The 25,710-nt window shown below is 43.0% G+C and overlaps 1 protein-coding gene across 3 annotated transcripts in view; it reads left to right on the top strand.

Moving 5' to 3' along the window:
- Positions 1-25,710, top strand: part of INO80D (INO80 complex subunit D) — an 85,666-nt gene that overhangs the window by 17,159 nt on the left and 42,797 nt on the right. The window contains exons 2-4 of one of the 3 annotated variants that reach the window (XM_004576903.4): positions 4,995-5,140; positions 23,490-23,582; positions 23,689-23,935. In XM_004576903.4, the coding sequence (XP_004576960.2) occupies positions 23,718-23,935 (218 nt within the window). In that variant the 5' untranslated portion in view covers positions 4,995-5,140; positions 23,490-23,582; positions 23,689-23,717. Of the gene's footprint in view, positions 1-4,994; positions 5,141-5,191; positions 5,291-5,631; positions 5,995-23,489; positions 23,583-23,688; positions 23,936-25,710 lie in introns of those variants that run through there. The other 2 variants (XM_058664897.1, XM_058664898.1) reach the window with 2 other exon arrangements.

Here is a 25,710-nt window from a genome sequence, read left to right as displayed (position 1 = left end):
AAGGCGCGGAAGGCAGAGTGGGCTTTGTGGGGTAGAGTTGAGACCAGAGAGCAGAGAAGAGTGGCTTCCAAAGAGCAGATGCCCCTTGCAGGGTGGGGCGGGGAGAGTAGCAGCCGAAGAGGGGTACACTGGGCAGGTTTTAGAGTCACAACTTGCTTTTGCCCCTCATTTCTCTCTTTCCGGTTCTCCTTGAGAATAAAATGCAAATACCTACAAGATCCTCTGGTGCCCAGAAAAGTATAAAAAGGAAACTCCTCCATATACAGTGTCGGAGGTAAACAGGACCAAGTTGTCAAGTGTTCTCTTTCTTTCTGGTGCACTACAACGCTTGTATCTTTGATTATCTTTCCTGTTCGAATTCAAATTAAGCATGTGAACATTGGAATAGTTACTTCTTATTTTACTTGAATGAGAGGATTTTCCTTCATTTTTCCACTCTTACTGCTGAATTCTTGCTGTTTTTAACAGTCACATAAATCAAATGAAAACACACACACACACAAAAACAAACAGTCACATGGCACAGATGTTATAGCACAGAGAATCCAAACTTATGAATCCAATGGGCTATGTTCTAAAACACTACTGTGACTTTGGAGCCCGTAATCTATTTCTCTATGAAAGTTGAAGTTCGGAGCCCAAAAACTCTATCCAGATCTCCCACATAGATGGCAGCAGCCCAAGTATTTGGGCCATCACCCACTTCCCAGATACCTTAGCTGGAAGTGGGATTGGGAGTGGAGTAGCTTGAACTCAAACTCAAACTAACACTCTGAGTGTTGCAAGCAGTAGTTTATCTCACTGTGCCACAATGACTGTTCAACTTTTAAGTCCTCCCCAATCCAATGTTTAATACAGCTTCAGGGGTTTCCTTGTACTGATTATTAGTAAATATGGCTTATTTTGGAGAGCTGTTTTTCTCAATGACCAGAAGTCAATGTAATGACCCCAAAACACCTACCGCACCTCTGCCTCACCCATAGCACAGTGCTCCAGGAGACACACCTTGCCCTGCTGCTGAAGCTGGCCATCTGGTCTCTGTATTATTTGGCCCTTGTGAGGATTTCACAACCAAAAACTAAAAGCAAACTCTCTTGGATTCTGGTATACAGTCCAGTAACAATTCCCAAGGTTTTCTTCCTCTGAATTAGGTGTTAGAATCTGGGAAATTAGCCACACAAGTTTTCCATATATTCTGACTGTAGCTACATCTTTCTCACACACATCTCATACTTGAATAAACTAAAGCTATGATACAGATGTCTGCCAAACACAATGCTTCTCTCAGAAATGTTCTGTTGTAGGGCACAGTAACCACAATGAAATCCAAAACTTTGTTTTAGGTTGAAACATTACCAACAAATGTTTCCAAAACAATAATGCTTAGAGTGAGAAAAATGTCTGTCTGTGGTCATCCTAATGACATGGTTCTCAGAATGTTCAGGCTGTGACTGCGCCTCACTTTCATCCTTGCAGTTTTTGTAATAGCTAGAGATCCGCTGCGTGACTTCTGAGTTGGCCTCGAGAAACATTAGGAAAAACACGTGTATGATTAGGGAAGGCACCTATCCTTCCTTTTCTCTTGCCTCCAAATACAACTAAACACTAATAACCATGTCTGCTGTCAATGTTTAAACACTTGGTGATTTTTTTTTCAGATTTTTAAAAATTTTTATTGGAAAGTCAGAATTACAGAGAAGGAGAGATAAAGTGTTTTCCAGCTGTTGGTTTATTCCCCAGCTGACCAAAAGGCATGAGCTGAGCTGATCTGAAGATAAGAGCCAGGAACTGTCTCCAGGCCTCCCACGCAGGTGCATGGTTCCAAGGCTTTGGGCCATCCTCTACTGCTTTCCCAAGCCATAGGTAGGGAGCTAGATGAGAAGTGGAGCAGACAGGACAAGAACTGGCACCCATATGGGATCTTGGTGAGAGCTAAATGGGATGTGGGACAGACTGAACAAGCCTGTGGTATATACTGGCATGCATAGGAACCAGGGTAGGGAACAGGCATAACAAGGGTTGTGGGGAGTCGCCCCAACTAGGCCGCAGCTTCTACTGTTTTGTGTGAGGACCGAGTAAGATGTGGTCAGGATTGGGCTGGACTGCAACAACCACTGGTTTGCGTAAAAGACAGGGCTGGAAACAGAACTGACCCAGCAATTGCAATGGCCAGCATGTGCATAAGCTGACTGGGGTGACGGATGGTGCCGGACCCTGTACTGGTAAGCACATACAAGAATCAGGTCTGGGATCACCTCAGACGAAGTTTCTTTGGAGATCCCTCCAACTGAACTGTTGATCTCAGAACCCCAACCATAAGAGACTATGTCAGCCAGTGGATTCTGAATAGTTTCATCGCGATTGGAATGGTGAGATTGGCAGCAATTCAGAACTGTTGAACTATCAAAACTGTTTGAGCAGGACCCTTGGAGCATGCCTCACATTGGGGACCTGGGATGGGGTGGGAGGCTGGGTGGGGCTTTTCCATTTGTTTCTCCCCTGACCCCAGATACAGGGGGGAAAATGATATTAGTGTGGAAACAATGGTATTACCCACTTTCCTGTAGCCCCTGACCCTTTCTTTGTACCCTAATCAACTAAGATTATTAAAAAAAAAAAAAAGATACCAAGCCATAGTAGATTGCTCAATGTGAGCCAGATCCGAATAGTTGGAATTCTACTGGGGAGAAAGGTTTACTCAGTTGTTGTCAGCAGATCTGGTAACGCTCACAGCTTCCAGAAATCTGCTTTAGCACCTGAAATGAATTCAATGGATCTCCTAAAATAAATCCTAACCAACTCTCTTCATTAATATTACAAATTTAATGGGATTTCTTTCTTGGCTGGGCTGTAACCTCCAGGTTTTGCTCAATTGATAGTAAATACCATGGATTGTAGCCATGTACAATTCAAACTTGACAAAGAGAAACGCACTGAAATGCTAAGATTATGCAGCAGAGCTTTCAGCTCCACCACAGACATCATGCAAACAAGATCCTGAGGTCAAAAAAGGGGTTGCACAAAAAAGGTGCAAACGACTTCATGCAATCAGACACATCTTAATTTCACAAAAATCCTAAGCACACCTACAAAGTCACCAAGTAGATGGGAAAACAAGTTGTCAGCAAACCCGTTTTTCAAGTCCACTAGAGTTCTGAATTAAGGGAAGTAGCTTCCTTGTTATGATCCATATGCTTACCACTAGATGTCAAGAAAACATTGTAAATATAATTTCACAACTGAGGCTTCCAAGATGATAACATTAGTTAACTCTACTTCAGCTATTTTGTTTTTTTCCCATGAATGAAGGGAAAATATCCACAAAGGAAAACACAAGATAAAGATGAGAATCCATAGGCACATAATAAATATCTGACATATTCATTACCTGATCTCACTTTAGAGCTATGACTGTTTTGAAATATAGCTCAAAAAATAGTTTAAGTATTTTAGAATATACTTCCAATGAAAGAAATGATTCCATTAATTGATTGGAGGCATGGATATTGCAAACTCATTCCCACCAAGTTAGGCAAAAAATTTTTAGTCCAGACCCAACTCATCCTCCTCCGTGGGACATACAAAAAGACAGTGTTCTCTATTCCTCTTCTCTTGCTTCACAAAAACACACAAAAGTCTCTGCAGTTTCTTCTCCTGCAGTAAGAGCTCACCTGGCACAGATGCAAACAGCACGTTTCTCCATGCTCGCTTCACACTGATTAACTTTGAACCTGTTTATCTTAATGCATTGCTCATTAAAGAAAAATAAATGCATGACATCTACTGGAATACATCAAAAGTCTCATACAGGCAAGCAGCACGTGGGAGATTCCAAAATCATTCAACTTGAGCAAAAAAAGAGGCACAATTTTCAAATCTGTGACACAGGAAGCAAACAGTAACACTAAAGATCCAAACTTTAAGGAAACTAAATGAATTTTTAAAAAATATGAAACACCTGGCTATAATGTTTTTCCAATGTGATCCTTAATAAACAATATTACTTAAAAAACAAAACTCTAAAGCTGTTGCTAAAATCTATTTCCAGGTTTACAATAAGCCTTTCTTCACTGGCAGACTATAACATAATCAGGATGATTTCCAGAAAGGGGATCAGTTAGATACCCGGGAACGAAGGGGTATATTTAAACCCCTCAGTGACTCTGCTTTTATTTGCACTGTGAAAATTCAACAGCTGTATTATGCCTTTCTGAACAGTCAATAGGTTGTATTTACATTGCTTTGAGAGGAGACAAAAGACATCTCTACAACTGTCTCACAGCAATCTCAGTTTGGTGGATAATATGTAACAGCAATTTTTACATATAACATGGAATCAACCATACATTTACATATACAATAACAAGCACACAAAATCAAGTGATGGCTAAAATATCCTCAAGTGCAAATTTACAAACGGACCACAAGACACCCAACTTGGACCTATCATGGAGAAAAATCATTCACAGCCTGAGGGAGGAAAAAAAAATAAAGACATCAATCCAACAGAAATCAGAAAAATAATAATCACCGGAAAAGCTGTGTCTCGGCAGAGATTTCATCCACCAGAAGATGCAGAAACGTTTTTGGCCCCGGAGCTCACGAAAATGGGTCTCCTGTACCCTCTCGGTTTTCTACCCAGGTGCCGGTGTAGGCTGCCGGTGTACACCTTTTTTTCCCCCGAGATGAGAAGTCAAAATTTGTACTTTACCGGGAGCGGGTGCACTTTCCCCCCGGCCCCCCTTTGCTCTGCCTCCAAGATGGTAGGAAAGTTGTCGTTTCGGAGGGCAGAAGAGCCGCTCTCTGGTGTTATGTCCTCGCAGTGCCTGTAGTGGTGCTGTAGGAGGCTGCTGCCTCTTCTGGTGCAGCCCCGGCAGCCCTGCCTTCTTGGCTGGAGAGTATATTCAGGGATTTCCCCTTAATAATCACCGACCCCGGGAGCACTTTTGAGTTTCCAAAATAAAAATATGATCCTCACCCCTCTTGCTTGACAGGGAAAGGCTCTCTCCGGAGCCCAGGGGGGAGCAGTAGCAGCGGCAGCCGAGCTTCCTAGTCCATTGCCAGCGCCTCTCACTCTGATCTGTCAGCCCAGCCGAGGGAAAAGGGGGGAAGGAGGAAAAAAAAAAAAAGCAGCTGAAAGGTAAGCAGAGGCGGCCCCAGGCCCGGCCCACATCCCCGGGCTCCCGTAGGGCGGCGGGCTGGGCCGCGCAGGCAGGGCGGGCGGCGAGCGCGCTTACGTGAGGACGGGGATTCGCCGGCCCACGCCAGGCCCCGGGCGGAGAATGAAAGGGTGAGTGGGGCCGGCGATGGGGTGGCCGGGGCCTGGGGTCCGAGGGCCTCGGGGGCGCCTGCCGGCAGCGCCGACTGACGGGCGGCGGGGATCCAGCCGGGGCCGGAGTGGGGCGAGCGGCGCGGCCTGTGCGGGGCAGAGTGGGGGTGTGCTATGGCAGGGAGAGGGGGTGCCGGCTAGGCCTCAGACCGGCGGACCCCGCCCTGTCCCCGCACCCCAGGTCTCCCGGAGCCCCCGTGTGTCCCCCGGAGCCCCGGGGCCGGACGGTGGCTCTGTGGGGTCGAATGTTGCGCCGACCGGGAGGGTTTCGCGCGGGGCGGCAGGCCCGGGCTGCTGGGACAGGGGCGTAAGGGCCTAGGAGTGGGGAATGGGCGCACGTTCTCTGAGCCCCTAGGGTCTCTCACAAACGCTTCCCCACTCCCCAGATTCGGTAATAGTTGAATTTATTTATCCCCCTCCTCGCGCTCCAGGCGGCCTGGCCGGGGCGGGGCGGGCGGCCTGGCGGGCGTAGGGTGGGGTGGAGGGGCGGTGTGGAGTCAGGTGCAGCCGCGGCCCAGAAAGTTTCCTTTTAGGCCCGAATTGGGAGCCGCCCTCTCTAGGGGAGCCCTGGTCCTCGCGCCGGGGACCCCCGAGGGAGCGGGGCGGGGGTAGGGGGCTAGCTCTCGGCTATTTGGAAACTCCGTGCCAGTTCCTGTCCATGGAAGGTACCCCGCCCCTGCGCCCCGCGCCCCACCCCACTCCCCGCGAACCCTCTCGGGGCTGCAAACTCCAGCCCGAGTCCCCGGAGCCCCTCGGGTTGGAGAGAGGGCCTTCTCTTCCGGTTCGGAAAAGTTTGCAAGGGATTTTTCCCCCCCTTTAGCTTGATTAGTTAGTGATTGGGCTTTTAGGGGTAGGAAGAGAGGAGGTAAATCCAGGTAGTTTCTACGGGAAAAGCTTTACCCCAAGCCGCCGTTTTCAGCGGGTGTCCCACAAATCGGGGGGGGGGGGTGTTAATTTCTGATTTAGTGTCCCCTCTCCCCTCCCCCTCCCGCCCTTGCACGCTGGCCTTCTTCGGGTCCCAAATCCTCCTGTTTCTGGGCGGCCCCGGTAGAGAGGAAGATGTAGGGGGCAGCAAGGAGACTCAGTGAAGAGGGGCCGGACCGAGCAGGATTTCTGGAGCGTCCCCCAGATGTAGGAGTGGCCCCTCCTGGGTGGTCACGGTCCTGGAAAATCAGCCCAGGAGTGGAAGCCCACAGGAGACCCTGCTTGTCAAAAAGCTGGGCAGCTTTGAGCTCGGCGGGAGGAAGGGAGGGCCAGGGGAGATGAAGTGGGCAGGGCAGCTCCTCCGACCACCTTTGCAGCTCCAGGATCAGGACTTTATTCTGATAGTAACTGCTTAGATTTATGTGCTGTCCTGAACCTTGACCCTGGAAATGGAAACGTGAGAATTTTAAGGAAATTTCGACATGTTCTTGCCACAACTCAGAAGGGCCTGTGCAAGAACCCTTGGGGCACCTGAACTTAGCTACTTTGGGGGTGGGGGTGTTTAGTTTTCTGTTTAAATGGATTCGATTTTAGTTATATTTTGGTGCCTGGGGCCCTTGAAAAGTTTTAGCAGAAATGTAATTTGAACTGCCTAATCCAGATGTCCTGCTATGCAACAATAGGATGTTCCCTGTGGTTCCTCTGGCTCCCCTTCTACCTGGTCTTCAGTGTGGGAGTTGAAATGTTAATGTCCCCTAGCCACCCTCAGGGTGGGGGGTGGGTGGCAGGGGTAACCTTGGTTGGATTTTTAGTGAGCCCCAGGCTTCTGTTTTGTGTGTGTGGTGTGAGTGTGTGTGTGTACACACGTTGCTGCTTGGTAGCAGGCTACAGGGGCTCCACAGCCAGACCCCTCAGCTCCTCACTGATCTGCAATGAAAAGCTGCCACTTGCACAGCAATGGGCAACCCTTGGCTTAGCCATTGCCCACTTCTGTTGGGCATCTAAGTGACACCGCTGATGTGGTGTCTAAGTGTGTCTGACTTTTCCTCTTGTATGTTTGGAATAAAACTCTGTTTCTCAACAATAATAGCCATTTAGTTCATGCTTAGGAAGTCTTGATATTTGAGATTGCATATAAAATGCAAATTACATTTCATGGTTGTTTTAACTTTATTGATTAATTGAAATTGCTTATTGACTTGCACATTTTCATATGATTGTGTACCAAAAATCATTTCTTCTATTATAGTTTGTCCTTATTTTTAGAACGTATTGACTGGAGAAAAAAAATGATCCTTTGACTCTCTTTTCTTAGAACATTTCAAGGTTTGAAAAAAAATTTTATTGCATCATAATTTGCTATTTTGTGGTTATATTGTCAACTTTGCATTCTTTTATTTTCTGAAACTGTATTTGTGTAATACAAGTTCTGTACTTTTTCATCTCCCCATTCCAGTTACAAATTAATTTCTTGGTTTGATTGACTCATGGACTATTTTATTACTGAAGGAATAGAAAATTTGATGTTTTAAAGCTTGCATTCCATTTGAAACAAGTAGAAGACTTCGAGGGAAAGTTTTGAATTAATTTGCTAATGAAGTATATTTTTCTTGCTGTTAAAAAATTTAGTTTAAAAATGGATGTTATATTATTGAAAGACTGTATAAGGAAATTTGTATATCCCATCCTTTCTTAGCAGATCATGTTGTTACTATTTTTAGAGAAATGAACATTTTAATTTAGATGGTTTTAAAATTTTTGGAATATTCAATATTAAAAGAATGTCATTTCAAACAAATGCTGATCCCCTCTTTGTTAGCTGAGCTGGTCCCTGAGGTTCACTCTGTCCAGATTTGGAATAGCACTGATAGTTTAGGAAAGATCACTTGTAGCTGAGTACAGTTGGAGAGCAATGTTCTTAGACATGCCACACACACACACACACCTGGTCACTTGTAAAACAGTTGGTGAATAGGTGAGACCGAGTTGCAGGCTGTCCCACCTGTATATGCTATGCAGTTACATCTAAGTGCATTTAATATATCTGGATGCCCCATTGTGCCTGTCAGAACAGCCTCCTTCACACTGTTGTCTCAGGGGCACTGGCTGTCACAGGGCTATTCCGAGACAGTTGGAGAGATAGTTTAAAAGATGAGGCCATTCTCCTTTCCCTCTTCTTACTGAAGCCAGCTGACTTCTTGATCTGAATCTCTCAGACAAGGTCAGTGTTTGGTGAGATTTAATTTGTAGTCTAGCTCCCTGCTGGCCGACATTGGCCTGGGCCTTGAGTCCCTTTCACTTGGCTAGTTCCTTCATCTTTGGTTTTTATCTGGAAATTGGGGGGAAAAAATTGGAAAATTGGAAGCCAGGAGCCTCATCTGGGTCTCCCATGTGCAGGGTACCAAGGTCTTGGGCCTGCCTTTACTGCTTTCCCAGGCCAACTGCAAGAAGCAGCATGGAGAGTACAGCATCCAGGATCCCAGTGTTTGCAAGGCAAGGATTTAGCCACTGAGATATCTTACTGGGTACTTTTTTTTTTAAAAAAAGATTTATTTTCTTGAAAGTCAAAGTTAGAGAGGGAAAGAGATAAAGAAATCTGCCATTCACTGGCTGCAAGGCTGGAACTGAACCCATTTGAAGGGAGGAAGTCAAGAGCCAGGACCTTCCTCCGGGCCTCCAATGTGGTCTCAGGGGCCTAAGGACTTCAGCCATCCTTTTCTGCTTTCGCAGGCCATAAGCAGGAATCCAGATCAGAGGTTGGTCAGCCAGGACATGAATTGGTGTCCATATGGGATGCCAGTACCAGAAGGCTGACAAGTACGCCATTGAGCCACTGTGTCAGTGCCCATAATGCCATTTTCTAACTAACTCATGCTCATACTCTATTTTATGAGTAGGCTTACTCCTTCCACTCAGATGATAACCACTGGTAACATCTTTGAAAGATTTATTTATTTTTATTTGAAAGGCTGATTTAAAGAGAGGAGAGAGATCTTCCATCTGTTGAGTACAGATAGGATGCTATAATTAATTTCATGGGTCACATCAACATGTCTGTGCAAATGAAAGACTGTACAGTGTATTTGTAGACAGTTTCTGCAGCAGGAAGTTAGTTGTTGGATTTTGTAAGTTAGTGAATGCAGAGGTGTGCCAAATATACCAGCAAGGGAATGCAGAGGTGGCTTTACTTTTTGAGTGTTTAAAGTTTACTTCTAGGGTCTCATGCACTCTGACTAGTTTGGGGCTTTTGGTAAATTCACTTTGGAGTACTGGAGTTGAAGGTAGGAGTTGCTTAGGCCAAAGGTCAGGGTTGGTTCATTCATTTAACAGATTAACTTCTGTGTGTTAGGTCTGCCCTTGAGGAGCTTTTAGTGTATAGAAGAGAAATTAACTGATATCTGCAGAGTTGAATGAGAAAGGAGACATTAGCCTGCAGTGAGGCCCTGGGGCAGGCTTTAGAGGGAGAGCTTCCTGGAGGCACTGATGTCCTAAGTGAAAGGGAGGAGTTAGGCATTCCTGGAGGTGGGACCTGCTAGTATGAATAAATGCCTAGGGACAAAAGGCTGTTCTGTGTTGCAAATTGTGGTTCAGAGTGTAGGGCCCAGAAGTTGGAGGAGCTGGGGAATAGTGAGAGGAGAGGCCTTCCTGGCCAGGTCAAAATGAGTTTGAGATAGGCAAGAGAATTGGGCCAAGTCAATTATTTGCAAGGTAGAAGATTTGATTTGTACAAGGAGTGCAGTAAGAACCGTATCCGTGAGGCAGCTAGCTGCTGAGAAGAGATGGGAAGGAATTTGCGCTAAGGTGGTGGTCCAGGAGGCTGCAGGGGCTGGTGGAGGCGGTAAGCCATGGGGTTTCTGGCTGAAGCCAGCAGTGTTATCCTCCCAAGAGGGCACCTGTAGTCAGGAGGCAGCTATGTTTGGGTTTGTGGTAGCTGTCTTGGGCTTTCTCCAGAAAAGTGCACTCATGTGCATTAACAATTTTTGTATATTTGGTTTGAAGTCTGGGTAAAACCTCTAATCTCAGGGTTGGTATAGAATAAAATTGATCATAGCCTGTAGAAATGTTTTGTTTGATTTAGACTTTTTGAATGTGACTGTATGGCTGATATTTCATAGAAGAGGAAATGTTTATGAAATCATGTGGTCGGGGTCATAACAGCATGTATGCCTAAGAGTCTAAATAAGCTGTTGTCATGGAAAACAAGAATTATTTTTGTGGGAGAATTTGGAATTTATCCTCTGAAAAGTTGAATTCTTTAGAAACCTTAGGTCTGCATTTTTTTTTAAATTGCAACAACTTGCTGGAACTTGTGACAAATTTTTTTTTTTAATTTTATACTCTGCCTGGGGCCCCTGTTGGCATTTCATCTTGCACCCCGGTAAAATTAGATTAAAAGAGCTTCCAAACATTGACATGTAAGTGTCAGGAGCAAGAAAAAGAAAGCCACTGGACTGAACAGCGAGAAAGCAGAAATTCTCAAAAAAGGAAAAGTGGTCAGCAGTGTCCAGGGCTGCAGAGAGGTCAGGTCAGTGAAAGAGGAAAGGAGTGTAGGTGGAATTTAGTAACAAAGAGACCATTAGCTTCAGATTAAAAAAAAAATTTTTTTTATAGGGTTACAGTTTTTTTTTTTTTTTTTTTTTTTTTATTGGAAAGCCAGATATACACAGAGGAGGAGAGACAGAGAGGAAGATCTTCCATCCGATGTTTCACTCCCCAAGTGAGCCGCAACGGGCCGGTACGTGCCAATCCAAAGCCAGGAACCTGGAACCTCTTCCGGGTCTCCCAAGAGGGTGCAGGGTCCCAAAGGATTGGACTGTCCTCAACTGCTTTCCCAGGCCACAAGCAGGGAGCTGCCGGGATTAGAACCAGCGCCCATATGGGATCCTGGGGCGTTGAAGGCGAGGCTTTTAGCTGCTAGGCCATGTCGCTGGGCCCTTAGGGTTACAGTTACAACTTAGTTTTTCTTCTGTCTTCCTGTCCTACAGTGCAGGGTCTAACTATAGAGTGGCTATGGTAAGGATTAAAAACTCAGAGAGCATTTTTTTTTTTGTTTAAAAGGATTATTAACTGGAGCTAATAATTGCTGTGACCAAATCTAGCACTGCCCATCCTGCTAGTATTTTCCATTATAAGATCATCACTCTTTTAATATTAGATTTTTAATATGAATCATAGGAAATAAATCTTAGTGAATTCTGTAACCCTAGCCCCAAGAAGGATGTGAGGGGCAGAATTAATAGAGATTTATACTATACCATTCAAATAACCACTAACAGCCAGAGGGGTGCACCTTAGCCCTGCAGATTCCAGATTAAAATGATAATACCAATAAGCCACTGGTTAGTCGTTAACATCAAGTGATTGCTGTGTGCTGGGTACCATGCTAAGCACAGTTCATGAAATAGCTAATTTGATTTTCCTAAGCAGCTGAAAGAGGTGTACTATTACCTTACCTTTACAGAGAAGAAAACGAAGCCTAAATCACTTGCCTAAGGTCATACACCTGATCATTAGCAGAACCAGATTTGAACGGCATCACTGTGACCTACCTGACCTGAGCCCGTGAGGGCTCTCCACTGTGGAGAGGATTGGCCTGCCTTACTCATACATCAGATCAGGAACTAGAGTAAAGGCCATTCACACTTTTTACATTCATAATACAAATGAACCTGTAGAGTTGTTTGAACCTAGTATGTGGTATATAATACAAATTTAATAAGCTTTTATTTGAAAAATATTCTACTTTGAATTTTAATTATAATGAATGGTGTTTATATTTTTGAGTGATAAGCAGTCTTTGACTGATTCTCTTCCAATCACGAATTCATAAAGTTTCCCTCATTCTTCACCCTAAAAATTTCCCTTTTTTTAAATGTTGATTTGTGCATGTTAAAATTTTTAAAAATATATTGTCATCTGTTTACATGTTTGTGCTCCAGTGATTTGAATTAAGTTTAATTTTGAAAAGATTTCTCATGGAGAAACATGTATGTTGAGAATTTAAAAGTAAGAGACTATAATGTGATTTTTATCAGTCACTTACTCCCTTCCGGAATAACTTTTCTTAAGATTATTGGGAAACTATATATTGCAGGTCTAGGTTCTAGGTAGGAGACAGCACTTAGGGTTAGGCCCGGGGGCGGAGCCAGAGAGCCTGGAACGCAGCAGCATCACCTAGAGAGTCTCCCAGGAGGCCGCTCCGCAGTAGTCCCAAAGGGAACAATGTTCATATTTTTGTCAGATTGTTTTATGGCTATTACTGGCATATCAAAGGGCTTTTTGCTGCTATTAAAATGCTTATCTTCCCTTTCTCTCCGCTGATGTCTTAACTCTGTGTCTGCAAGAAGAAACAATGGAAACTATTTTCCAGTCAAACTCAGCATAAAATACCAAGGGGGATATTCCGCCCCTCTTAACGATTTTACATCAAGCCATATTTCCTACCCTTACATTCTGGTGTGGATGTGTTTGTTATGGAAATAGGCTTTCTGTGGGACTTGATTCTTGTCTGTTCTCCCAAATAGTTATTTCTGCTTTTCGGTAATAATTAAATACGGGTGCATACTCCGCTGTTGCTCTGAAGTGCTTAATTACCTACATTCTCTTCTGTAGGGGAATATAGATCCGTTTATATTCTAAGCAAGTGGCCTCTAGAGCTGAAGATGCTGTTCCTGGAGCTGTTAATAAATTTAGTCTGCCTAAGAATTTTTTTTTCTTCCTATAAAAAGTACCATTAGAAGTTAGAGTCTTGTGTTAGCTTTTTGTCTTTGTTTATTAACGTTGTACTTAAACATTTCGGGTCTGGAAGACTTTTGATTAAGATTCTCTGGCCTTGGATGTTTCCTTTTTTCTTTACATCTTAGACTGATTGGCCGAGAGTGAAAGTGATATGAATTTCACTTTGGGTGAGGGGTAAAAGTAATGAACTTCCTAGTGGAAGGCTGGAGATAAAGAATGAAAAACCTGTTAGCTTTGTCCTGAGACTTGCCCTCGGGCTTTTCCCATGATTTCTTTATCTGAAAAGGAAAACCTATTCCTAGAGAGAAGGCCAGGTGAGCAGTTGTTTTGGAAGACAGAGTGATTTGGCTAAGGTCACAGCCTTTGAGAAGGAAGTTAGGGTTTGACACAGCAGGTTATTTCCCTTGAATTCCTGCTTTTTTGCAGCATCTAAGACATGTCTGGAATACATAGATTAAACTGAGCTTTTCAAGGAGGGATTTGGAAATAGAGAATAGCTGAGTATCCAAAAGTAAGATGCAAAGAATGATACAAAGTTGGCTTTTTTTTAAGATTTATTTTATTTTTATTACAAAGTCAGATACACAGAGAGGAGGAGAGACAGAGAGGAAGATCTTCCGTCCGATGATTCACTCCCCAAGTGACCACAACGGCCGGTGCTGTGCTGATCCGAAGCCAGGAGCCAGGAACTTCCTCCATGTCTCCCAAGTGGTGCAGGATCCCAAGGCGTTGGACCGTCCTCAGCTGCTTTCCCAGGTCACAAGCAGGGAGCTGGATGGGAAGTAGAGCTGCTGGGACTAGAACCGGCATCCATGTGGGGTCCCACCACCTTCAAGGCGAGGACTCTAGCCGCTAGGCCACTGTGCCGGGCCGAAAGTTGGCTTTTTAAAAATGTTTGTTTATATTTGTTCATTTGAAAGGCAGAAGGACAGAGCCATCTTTCAGATGCCAGCTGGAATTGGCCGGGCTGAAGTCAGGAGCAAGAACTCCATTCAGGTCTCCAACATGGGTGGCAAGGACCCAGTTACCTGAGCCATCAACTGCTGTCTCCCAGGTTATATATGCACAGATAGCTGGGTCATAAGTGGAGAAGGCACTCGATCCCAGGCATTCTGATATGGGGTTGGGAATTCAAAGCTGTGGCTTAACATTGCACCACAATAACCACTTGGAAAATTGGCTGTTAACAGAACTTGAAAAATAATAAACGGGGCAGCGGGGGAGGGAAGAGAAGGAAGATGATCATTTGGTGCAAAGGTTGACTCATCACTTGGGGTCCCTGTATCCTGACTGAGGAGTTCTGGGCTCAACAAGTCTGCTCCACTTGCAGTTCTTGCTGATGCACACCCTAGGAGACAGCACATGGTGACTCCAGTATCAGGGATCTTGTCAGCCGCACTAAAGACCCGGATTGGGTACGGGGCTTCTGACTTGGGCCTGGTCCAACCTTGGCTCTTGTAGTAACTTGGGGAGTAAGTCCTTGGATGGAAGATCTTTGCTCACTCCCTTTTCTCTTTCTGTCTTTACAATAAAATGAAAAATAAGAATTGGAACTACTGAAAGACAGAACCAGCTTATTGCATGATGGCTTAAGCCTGTGAGGAGTGATTTGAGGCTGTCACCCCAGCTCCATTTCTGATCCAGTGGTCTCCTAATGCTCCCAGGAAGAGAGCAGCCAGAGCCATTGCAACCATTTAGGGACTCAACCAGGGCCTGGAAAAAATCTAACTCTGGCTTTCAAATAAGTCTTTAAAAAACATTAAAGTTGGAATGTGAAGGAAGAATTAATCACATATCTAAGAAATTCAGATGGAGGAAAAGTTGCTAATGTTGAAATTCAACACTTTTTTATAATGTCATAGAAGTTGTGGTGATTAGGGAGAGCTTTGACACCTTGGAGTAAATGCTCAGTTGACAGGTTAGAAGGAAGTTGATTCTAATAAGTTTTAATGTTTTTCTTTTTCTTATTTTTGAATACTTTTTTCAGAAAGGTTTTAAACTTGCAAAACAAAAATTGTGAGATAGTAATAGAGTATCTCCCTAAATACCTCAGCCCATTTCCTCTGTTAGTATCATATTAGTATCTTTGTCATAAATGATGAACCACACCCAGCTTTCCCAATTCTTTTTTGAAAGGTATATTGGACTTTTTAAAAAAACGTTTATTTTTATTTGCAAGGCAGATTTACTGATAGAAGGAGAGACAGAAAGATCTTCCATCTGCCTGGTTCAGATGGCTGCAATGGCTGGACCTGAGCTGATCTGCAGCCAGGAACATCTTCCAGGTCTCCCGTATGGGTGCAGGGGCCCACGGACCAGGGTTGGCCTACGCTGCCTTTCCAGGACGTAAGCTTGCAGCCGAATGGGATGTGGAGCAGTTGGGGCCCCCATATGAAATCGTGGCACTTGCAGGTAGAGCATTAGCCTGATGAGCCACCGTGCTGGCCCCAGGCTTCCCCTGTTTTTCTCCAAAAGTCAGCTAACCCTAAAATTCCTCCTAGTTTCTCCTAATCAGCATTTTGTATTCAGATTGAGCTGTTTTATTTTATTTTTATTTTAGCTTCCACGTAGAAGGGAGAACATGTGACAATTTTGTCTTTAGGTGTCACTTGCTTCCCACAACATGATGTCCTCCAGTTTGGTCTGTTTTGCTACAAATGACAGGATTTCATTTGTAGCCAAATAATATTCCATTGGGCACTCTGGGGAGTTTGAATGTTTTTGAACATTGCTCAATAAATATGGGTTTGCAAATTGCATGACAATTTTTTGATGAGACAATTGATATTACTTTATGATGTACTAATGTATTCATAAAATTTAATGCTTCTAAATTATATATTGTTATGATTGTTGTTATTAGGAATAATTGTATTGATGATCTGAAGTACCTATTTTGGATTTAAAAATCATTTAATAATCAGTTGGTAAATGTAGTGGTAGCTTTTGGGAAAGAAGTCTGTAATTAAAAGTTACTGACACAGAATGTAATTATATATTCAGTGTGTACTCACCAAGCACCTGCTAACTTCCAGACCCTATGGGAAGCACTGGGGTGTAATGATGCTCAGAAAATTGTTGGTTCTTTTTTTTTTTAAGATTTACTTGTTTTTATTGGAAAATCATATTTATACAGAAAGGAGAAACAGAAAGAAAGATCTTACATCCATTGGTTCACTCAACAGGTGGTTACAACAGTTGGCGCTGAGCCGATCTGAAGCCAGGAGTCTCTTCTGGTTCTCCCATGTGGGTGCAGGGTCCCAAGGTTTTGGGCCATCCTCTACTGCTTTCCCAGGCCACAAGCAGGGAGCTAGATGGGAAGCAAGGCTGCCAGGATTAGAACTGGCACCCATATGGGATCCCGGCACATTCAAGTCGAGGACTTTAGCGGCTAGGCTACTGCGCAGGGCCCCAAACTGTTGGTTCTTTAGCAAGCTCTCTCTCTAGGGTGGGAGATTACCAAACAGCCGTTTTTTTTTTTTAAAGATTTATTCATTTTATTACAGCCAGATATACACAGAGGAGGAGAGACAGAGAGGAAGATCTTCCGTCCGATGATTCACTCCCCAAGTGAGCCGCAACGGGCCGGTGCTGCGCCGATCCGAAGCCAGGAACCTGGAACCTCTTCCAGGTCTCCCATGCGGGTGTAGTGTCCCAATGCATTGGGCCGTCCTCAACTGCTTTCCCAGGCCACAAGCAGGGAGCTGGATGGGAAGTGGAGCTGCCGGGATTAGAACCGGCACCCATATGGGATCCTGGGGCTTTCAAGGCGAGGACTTTAGCTGCTAGGCCACGCCACCGGGCCCCCAAACAGCCGTTTAAAGTGGAAGGTGATGAATACCCAAACAGGGAAGCACAAGAGGTTCCTCAGTTGACGACTATGTCCTCAGTCTTTGGGAATCCGCATGTGGTGACCAGGGATGGCCAGAGGAGGGGGACCAATTTGTAAATCTGTTGCTCTGAAAATGTAGGTATATCTGATATACTAGGATGCTTTAAGGTTTGGTAGGACCAGAGGAACAGGGTGTGCCTGAGTAGGTCTCCTGCTTCCTTCCTTTGTTTCCTTTTTTGAAAGGCATATTTTTATTGAAAGGCAGTTAGGTGTATCACAGTAAGCTAAGCTTCTTCTGCCTTTGGCACTGGCATTCCATGTGAGAAACCTGGAAGCAGCTCCTGGCTCCTGGCTTCAGATGGACCCAGCACCAGCCTTTGTAACCATTTAGGGAGTGAACCAGCAGATGGATGATCTTTCTCTATCTGTGTTTTTTCCATTCTCTGTGTAACTCTGCCTGTCAAATAAAAGCAATGGAGGATGGCACAAATCCTTGGGACCTTGCACCTGTGTGAGAGAACCTGGAAGTAGCTCCTAGTTTTGGATCGTCACGGCTCCGGCCTTGGCAGCCACTTGGGAAGTGAATCAGTGGAAGGTAGATCTTCCTCTCTGTCTCTCCTCCTCTCTGTGTGTCTGACTTTCCAATAAAAATAAAATAAATCTTAAAAAAAAAAAAGAGTGACACAAACAGAGAGAAGAAAGGAAAGAGTAAGAAAACCATCTCCTGGTTAACTTCACAAATGGCTGAAGTAGCCAGGACTGGGAGCCTGGCACTAACTGGTTTCCCACATGGGTGACAGGGGCCCAAGCACTTGAGCCATCACTTTCTGTTTTCCAATCCCATGAGCAGGGAGCTGCCTTAACATGCTGCAATATCATGCCCACTCCAGTCACTTCTTTTGAATGCATCAAGTAGATTACTAATCTTCTAAGGGCCTAAAATTACTATTAATATCCTCCAAAGCTACTGGGAAAACAATGGACTTTTTATTGGGCTCAATTAATAAATATTTTCCATGTGGATTTGGAATGGAGAAAAATGAATTAAAGCAAGTTTAGCAGTTAAACATTTATTAGAGCGCATGTGTGTGCCTATGTGTTGGTTTATTCCTTAAATGTGCACAATGTCTCAGGCTCTAGGGCCAAAGCTGGGAGTCAGAAAATTAATCTAGGTTTCCTATGCTGGTGTGTGGGATGGGGCAGCAACCCAGTTACTTGAACCTTCACTGCTGCCTCCCAGTGTCTGTACTGGCAGGGAGCTGGAGTAAAAGCCAGATCCTGCAATCAAACCCAGTTATTCTGATGTGGATATGGGTGTCCTAACCAGCATCTGTAATCACTAGTTTAAGTGTTGGCTTTAGTGCAGCTGAAAATGTAGAAAATTGCTTTAGAAGTACTATGTGGGGTGCTGGTGTTGTGGTGCCTCAAATTAAACCACTGCTTCTGAGGCATACAACCCCAGTATCGCATATTGGATCTCTGGTTCAAGTCCCAACTGCTCTGCTTCAGGTCCCACTCCCTGCTGAAGTACCTGGGAAGGAGGGAAGTGATGGCTGAAACACTTGGGCCCTGCCACCCACATGGGAGACCAAGCTTGGACCTGGACTAGCCCTGACCCGCTGTGGCCTTTTTGGGAGTAAAACAGCAGATGAAAGATATCTTTCTCTTTCCTTCCCTCCCTCTTCCTCTGCTATGTTCTACCTGCCTCCCTCCCTCACTCTGTTAACTCTGCCTTTCAAATAAATAAATCTTTAAACAATTAAGTCATATATTTATTTAATAAGTGTTATAAAATTTTGCGAGTATGTCTTATGATTTTTATTTTTCTTTATGGTATATTTTTGTAAACAAAATTTTTAAAGATAGCTCTGGTTAATGGTGGCAGAGTTCTAGCATTTCTATTCTCCCTTCTGTAAGGCAGTTTGAAAATAAGGAGGAAGAGAAACAAAAGAAATAGAGTGTTTGATAACTTATCAAACCTTGTAAGCAAAATATATAAATTCCTGCTATTCAGTGCTGTGAAAGTTGAGAGAACAACTTGCTTGACTGGGCAGTGTCCTCCCAAGCAGTTGACACACCCTGAGGCCCAAACCAATAACCCCCATGCTTGGAATGGCAAAGGTGGGTGTGTTGGGCGGGATTCCTGAGTGACGGGAGAGGTAGGGCTAAGGCAGTGTGTCCTACTGGTCTATACAAGAACTTCAGAGAAGGGGAGAAGGCCAGTAGCAAGAAGCCTAGTAGAACTCTTCTTGATCAGCTGAAAAGAAAGCATAAATTATCATCCATCCACTGCCAAATCTATGCTATGTGGGCCTCTGTGAATTAAGAAGACTAGTCCAGCATGAAATTAAGGCTCAAGGGAAGATGTTAGTTGTGTGAAGCAGCAGAGCAAGTGAAAAGTTGTGAACAAATACTTCCTGTGGTGGGAGGTAGCCCTTCTGATACAGGAGTGTAAAGATGAGACGTCAAAGCTTAAATAGATACATGAAGGATCTCTGTCTAAATCCTCACTTTGCAAGTGCTGGGATCCATGTGGACACCGTTGGCTGCTCCACTATGCATCCAGCCCCCTGCTTGTGGCCTGGGATAGCAATAAAGGATGGCCCAAAGCCTTGGGACCCTCCCTGCACTCACATGAGAGGCCCAGTAGAAACTCCTGGTTCAAAATAGCTGGTTCAGCCCCAGCTATTTTGACCAACTGGGGAGTGAAACAGAAGGTGGAAGATCATTCTCTTTGTCTCTTCTCTCTGTAAATCTGACTTGCCAATAAAAAATAAAATCTTAAAAATGTAGATGAAAAGACGACAGGAAGACAAAGAATGAACTGGCAGAACCGGAGTAGATAAACAGTGAAAGAAAAATACAGTCATTATCAAATAAAGATTATTTTCTTTAAAAAAAAAAGCTTAAGGTTTATTGATTGTGTTTATTGGGAGGCCACGATGAAGTTACCAGCTCCTGGCTTTGGATTGCTATGGTCCTGATTATTGTGATCATTTGGGGAGTGAGTAGAGGTCTCTCTTTTTTTGTCTCTCACTCCATCTGTATTTGGTTGCTCTGTCATTTAAAGAATTCTGTCTTTAAGAAATGTTACAAACTATAGCAATGTGAAAATTACATAAGGAAAAATACCTGAGGGTGGGTAGGTATGGAAATTTTTCTCATTGCTCATACTTGGGGGGTCAACAGTGAAAATGCTGGGAAGTGTATTGATTTTCTTAAAGAAATGGTACCTAAAAGAATCTGTAAATCTTTCAGTAATGCAGGTTTTATAGTGAGATATATAATAAGAGAAAATCTTTTTGAAACATGAAAGACCAATACAGAGAAATTGGGAATTGAGATGAAATATTTTTCATGTGTTACATGACCGCGTGGCTATCAGTGATATGCTGCTCTCTGAATCTGTCACCCTGCAAGCTTGCAGCCATCTTTGTGTTAGTATGAACTTTGATGTTCACATAATGACGGAATTGCCTAATGACACATTTCTCAGAATATATCCCTGGCATCAAGGAACACTCAAATGCAAGTAAAAACAATATAATTTGGATCAACTCACTTATTTAAACAAAATGACTTTCAGATTGGAGTAACAGTTGAAACTCTGTAAGAGATGTATCTGAATAGGGACTAGCAAATACTTTCTAAGTATTTGAGGCTTTGTGGCATGCAGTTCTGTTGTGACTACGCTGCTTTATGTTAGGATGTCATTGCAAGAATGCAGCCACGGGCAGGATGTAATGAATGAGTATGGCTGTGTAATAATAAAGCGTTAGCTTACGAAATACAACAAAACTGTAAGTCATAGTTCCCCAGTCTATGGTTTTTGTGTGAGTTTCTTTGAAGTGGTAACTTTTATGTTGTATGTATTATGATCTGTGGTTTAAAACTTTGTGTGTCTGTAAAATTCAGAGCAAAAGTAAGGGGCAAAAACACAATGGGAAACTTTAAAATGACATTTGTAAAGCAGAGTGACAGACAGTACACCTGTCCAGTGGTTAACCACCCAAACTGCCACAACAGGCAGGTCTGAACCAAGTTGAAGGAGTCAAGAGCTTTGTCTGGGTCTCCCACATGAGCGATGGACATCATCTTCCACCTTCTCAGGGGCTCTAGCAGGGAGCTGGATCAGAAGCAGAGCAGCCAGAATTCCAGCCAGTGCTCCACTATGTGATGGAGACATCCCAGTGTCAACCCACTGAGCCATGTGCTGGCCCCATGATTGACGGTTTCAAACCATCAAAGCCGATAGTCCCGGGGGCCGACGCAGTCGTGTAACAGGTTAATCCTTGGCCTGCAAGTGCCAGCATTTCAGGCTGCTCTGCTTCTGATTCAGCTCCCTCTTATAGCCTGGGAAAGCAGCCCAGACGGCCAAGAAGCCTTTTTGGAACCTGCACCTACATGAGAGACCCGGACGAAGGTCCTGGCTCGTGCCTTTGAGTAGGACCATCTCCTGCCACTGAGGCCGATGAGGAGCGAGCCAGCAGATGGAAGGCCTCTCTGTCTCCCCTTCTCTCTGTAAATCTGTCTTTTAAATAAAATTGTAAAAATTCCTTTAAAAAAAAGATTTTTTTAAAAAGAAGTGTTTATGTCTGACAAGGTTAAATTTAAGACAAAACTCAGATGCCAGTAACAGCCAAGATTGGGTCTGGGCAAAACCAGGAGCCTGAACATCCATCTGGGTCTCCCATGTGAGCAGCAAGGATCCATCTTATGCCCCTTATGGTGCATTATCAGGAAATTAAATTGGAAGCAGAGAAGGTGGGACTTAACCCAGCAGTCTAATATGGGATATAGGCATCCCAAGCACCAGGTTGTAACACAGTGCCCACGTTGTAATTATAGTAGAGAATTTTGACTGGATTGATCTAACCCCTGACAGAACAAGCAGATAAAAGAAGTAATGGCATAATGACATTAACAATATCATGTACTATGTAATAAGTAACATGCCTTAGAAACAATAAAGAATGTTTTTTTCAAGAGTACCTATTAGGAAGAAAGAAGAAAATCTCAGCCAAATCTAAAAAACAAGAGATTTGTGCAGATTATGTTTTATTCTCTGGAATGCAGTGTCTGAGGCAGCGCTGCACCATAGGGTGCAGGGTCTGTACCTGAATAGGATCTCAAGTCAAATGAGAGCTTAAAAAAAAGAAATTTAGGGGCTAGTGTTCATCAGAGTAGTGAAGTTGCTGCTTGGTATGACTGTCCCGTCTGAGTCCCATTTGCTGTACTCCCACGCAGGGCACTGTTACTGTGCATACTGGATGCAGCAGCTGGTGGGTGACTTGGCAATCTTAGATAGATAGGTAGATAGATAGATAGATAGATAGATAGATAGATAGGAACTGCTTTTTCTTTACATTGTTCAAGAACATAGCAAAGGGCATTTAAAAAAAAATAGTGGAGCAGCTGGGACACATACTGGCACCTATATTGGATCTTGGTGCTTGGAGGTGGAGGATTAACCAATTGAGCCATTATGACAGCCCTAAAATCAGCCTTCAAAAAAAAAAAAACCTTAATTTTTTAAAAAGAAGGTAAAATACTTCCTAAAGCCAATTCATATTCTCAACCTCTTTCATTGGAAGATAAATGAGGTAATATTTATGGCTAATTACTTACATGTATCCAGTGCCTGCCATGTACTAGGCATGATACTTGGTATATTATATACTTTGTATCATTTGATCTTTGCAGCAACCTGTTGATAACAGGGCTTACAGGCAAGAAAACTGGTTCAGAGAGGTTTAACGATTTGTCCAATGTAGCACAACAACCTGAGAATTTTAGACTTCTGACTCCTCTGGCATTTGTGTGTCTTGTTAGTCACTGGTCTAACAAAGTTCATGCTCGGTCCTCTGAAGAGGGCACCTGCTGATTTTTTTGGGTAGCTGTTATCTAAGCTGATCTTCAGCGATATGAGTGACTTTGGAAGTGAGGGAGAGGGTGGGTTTTACTCGCTCCTGTCGCTGAGATTCTAACTTACAAAATAGGTGTGTGGTGTTAGAGATAATGAGTATTGTGTAATTTCTTCCCTTCTTGTTTCTTATTGACTCTCTAAAAGATGCATAAGCCATTATTGCCGCCCTACTTTGTGCTAAGATGGATACCATGTAGCACAGAGCACCGAACAAAGAGGTATAAATGTGGTCAGGTGACTAGTCTGGATTTGAGGTTAGAGTTGGGTGAGACATGGGAAAATAATAACTTTTGTTTTTTAAAAGCAGGAGTTTGTTCTATTTTGTGTTTAGTAGAAACATTGTTATGGATTGCTAAATACTCCATGAACATACCCAAAAATGTGGACTTTCTGAAGGATATTTAGGCTTACAGTTTATTCCTTTGGCATTGGGTAGGGATTTGGATTCTGAAAATAGGTATGGTATACACGTCAATGATACTGTAGTAAGAGCTTCCACCTATCACAGTCATTTGGTGGGAGAGTCCTGCAGGTTTGAGAAATAACTTTAATTAAGGGGAGAAGGTAAGTTAATATTTTATAATGACTAATATTTTCCTATTTGACCACATTATTGGGAATCTTGGATTGCAATGAAGAATTCATCACATTAGCAAGGATGATGTCATGGTATTCTGTTTCCTGGGAGCTAGCTTCATGTTATTTCTGTTTGTTAACTAGGCCTTTTGATATTTTCGTAGACAATCTGCTTCATCTTGATTCTGCAGCATTCCAAACTGTGGTATCCTTGGGGTTCTCTTAAGATTGCTATGGTGCGGAAGATTTAAAATCAGGTATGACTGTGGGGCCCGAAGTCCCTCAGTGAAATTCTCAATTTAAGTCTCCCTCATACTCTGATTTATCATTTGGATTTTTTTTTTTTTTGTGGTGTCCTTCTAGCTGATGTTCACAAGGAATAGAGTCACGTGATGTATGAAGGGAAACATATACACTTCTCTGAGGTTGACAATAAGCCCTTGTGCTCGTATAGCCCCAAACTGTGCAAGCAGCGGCGACTCAACGGCTACGCTTTCTGTATCAGACACGTTCTGGAGGACAAAACTGCCCCCTTCAAGCAATGTGAATATGTGGCAAAGTATAACAGCCAGCGCTGCACCAACCCCATTCCTAAATCAGAGGATCGTAGGTAAGAGCTAATGACCGCACTCAATCCTGGAGTTAATTTGGTGAGCTTGTACTTGTACCATTTCTTGTCTTTCCATGTCTTTCTGGTGGTGGGTTTACGTGTTGAGTTCAGTAAATTTTAGAATGCTTCTAAAGATGAAAGATGGGAATTTTTACAAAAAATAGTAAGAAATTTGGAGAATTATTTGAAAAAAATTGAATGTTTTCTTTTGATTGGTTTCCTAGACTTAGAAGTGTAGAATTATGTAAAACACACACACACATCACCCCTCCATCCCTCTCATGGTTGTTCCTTGAAGTACTGCTACTGGGTTATTTGGTTTAATGTCTGACTTGTCTAATTAGTTTTGTCACCAGCTTAAATGAGAAATATTATAGGAACTAATTATGTGTTGTGACAGATGATAATACTTTAGAGCGTCTTAAATCTGTCCCTGAACAATAGAGCATCAAATATATTACTTGAATCATTCAGAGGATTGACTTCCTACCAGATTTCTAAGCAACATTTGGCGTTGTTTCATAATCTTGCTTTTTTGATAAAGAATTCCAAAGAGTGTGTTTATCATAATTTAGAAACAACAGTCTCACTGTAAGTGTAGACTATCATTAGAATGATTAGTTTATGTTTGCTGAATATTATGGAAAAATGTTGATCTGTTTTTACATTGGCAATTTGTCATCATATTTCTGGGGGACTTCAGTCTTGGTTCTGTAAACTCATGTCACTCTTTCAACTCTCCAGAAACCCTACTGATCATTGCAGGATATCAAAGAGATGAAACGTGGTTTTCCAAAAGTTTCACATGCTTGTTAGCTTGAAATAGGAAATATAAACCTTTTACGTCTATTTTAAAACACATGTAGCCTTCATCATGTTCCTATAAACAAGAGAAATGTCACTTGTATAGTTTGATCGGCAAGGAATTATGTGTTTTGTATGTTATATTAAGCATTTCTAATACTTTTGACGTGAAATAATTTTGTTGGTAGAGTTCCTACCAAAACGAGTGTAATGTGGTGATTTGGGAATACTCTGTTAGAATTTCTAATGAGTACTGAACGTTTCAAATTACAATGCCTGAAAGTTAACAACAGCTGCTTAGTGAGGCAAGGAATAAAATTTTAATCTCAGGTAAGACTGGAGTAGGGTAAACATATCTGTCCAGTTGGTTTGAGCTGACCAAAAAATGGTAGTGCCTTACCCCTCCCTGTTGTTAGCCCTAAGAATGGATGAACGTAGGTGAATTTCCTAGTTCATGCCCCACTGTAAACACCTCTGGCATTTTCTCTTAAATTCAGTGTATCACTGCTGCAGTTGTGGACCTTGGGCTTTGAGCATTTGATGCAAAGCAAGGAGTTACCTTAGTAGTTGGCAGCAAGATTGACATGAATTCTGTAATTCTCAAGAATGAATTCTTCATGGTCTGTGTCTTTCTTTATGTTCAAAGTAGTGTCCCCGTTGCAGAACAAGATGCCAAGGGAAAGGATCTCTGTCTCTCATATCAGAAAATATTTTGCCTCCTGAGCACCAAGTTCTATATTGTTTTCCACAACTGGTTCATGAGCCTATGGATGAAATATTATCAATATTTCTGCAGTTTTTAGCATTGTTCGAAAACAGGGTGAAGTGGCCATTAGGAAGAGGTAGTATTCTTTTGTTACCTCAAGAAATCCAGATTAAATTCATGTACTAGTATGTCTAAACCTGTGCTTAAATGTTAATAGCTGCAACTATACTACATGATGTATTATAGAGAAGAATAGCACCCCTTT

The sequence above is a fragment of the Ochotona princeps genome, chromosome 5 (genome assembly GCF_030435755.1).
Source record: "Ochotona princeps isolate mOchPri1 chromosome 5, mOchPri1.hap1, whole genome shotgun sequence".
In the NCBI taxonomy this organism is placed as follows: domain Eukaryota; kingdom Metazoa; phylum Chordata; class Mammalia; order Lagomorpha; family Ochotonidae; genus Ochotona; species Ochotona princeps.
The sequence above is the reverse complement of the archived record's forward strand: the minus strand, read 5'-3'. Positions and strand labels throughout refer to the sequence as shown.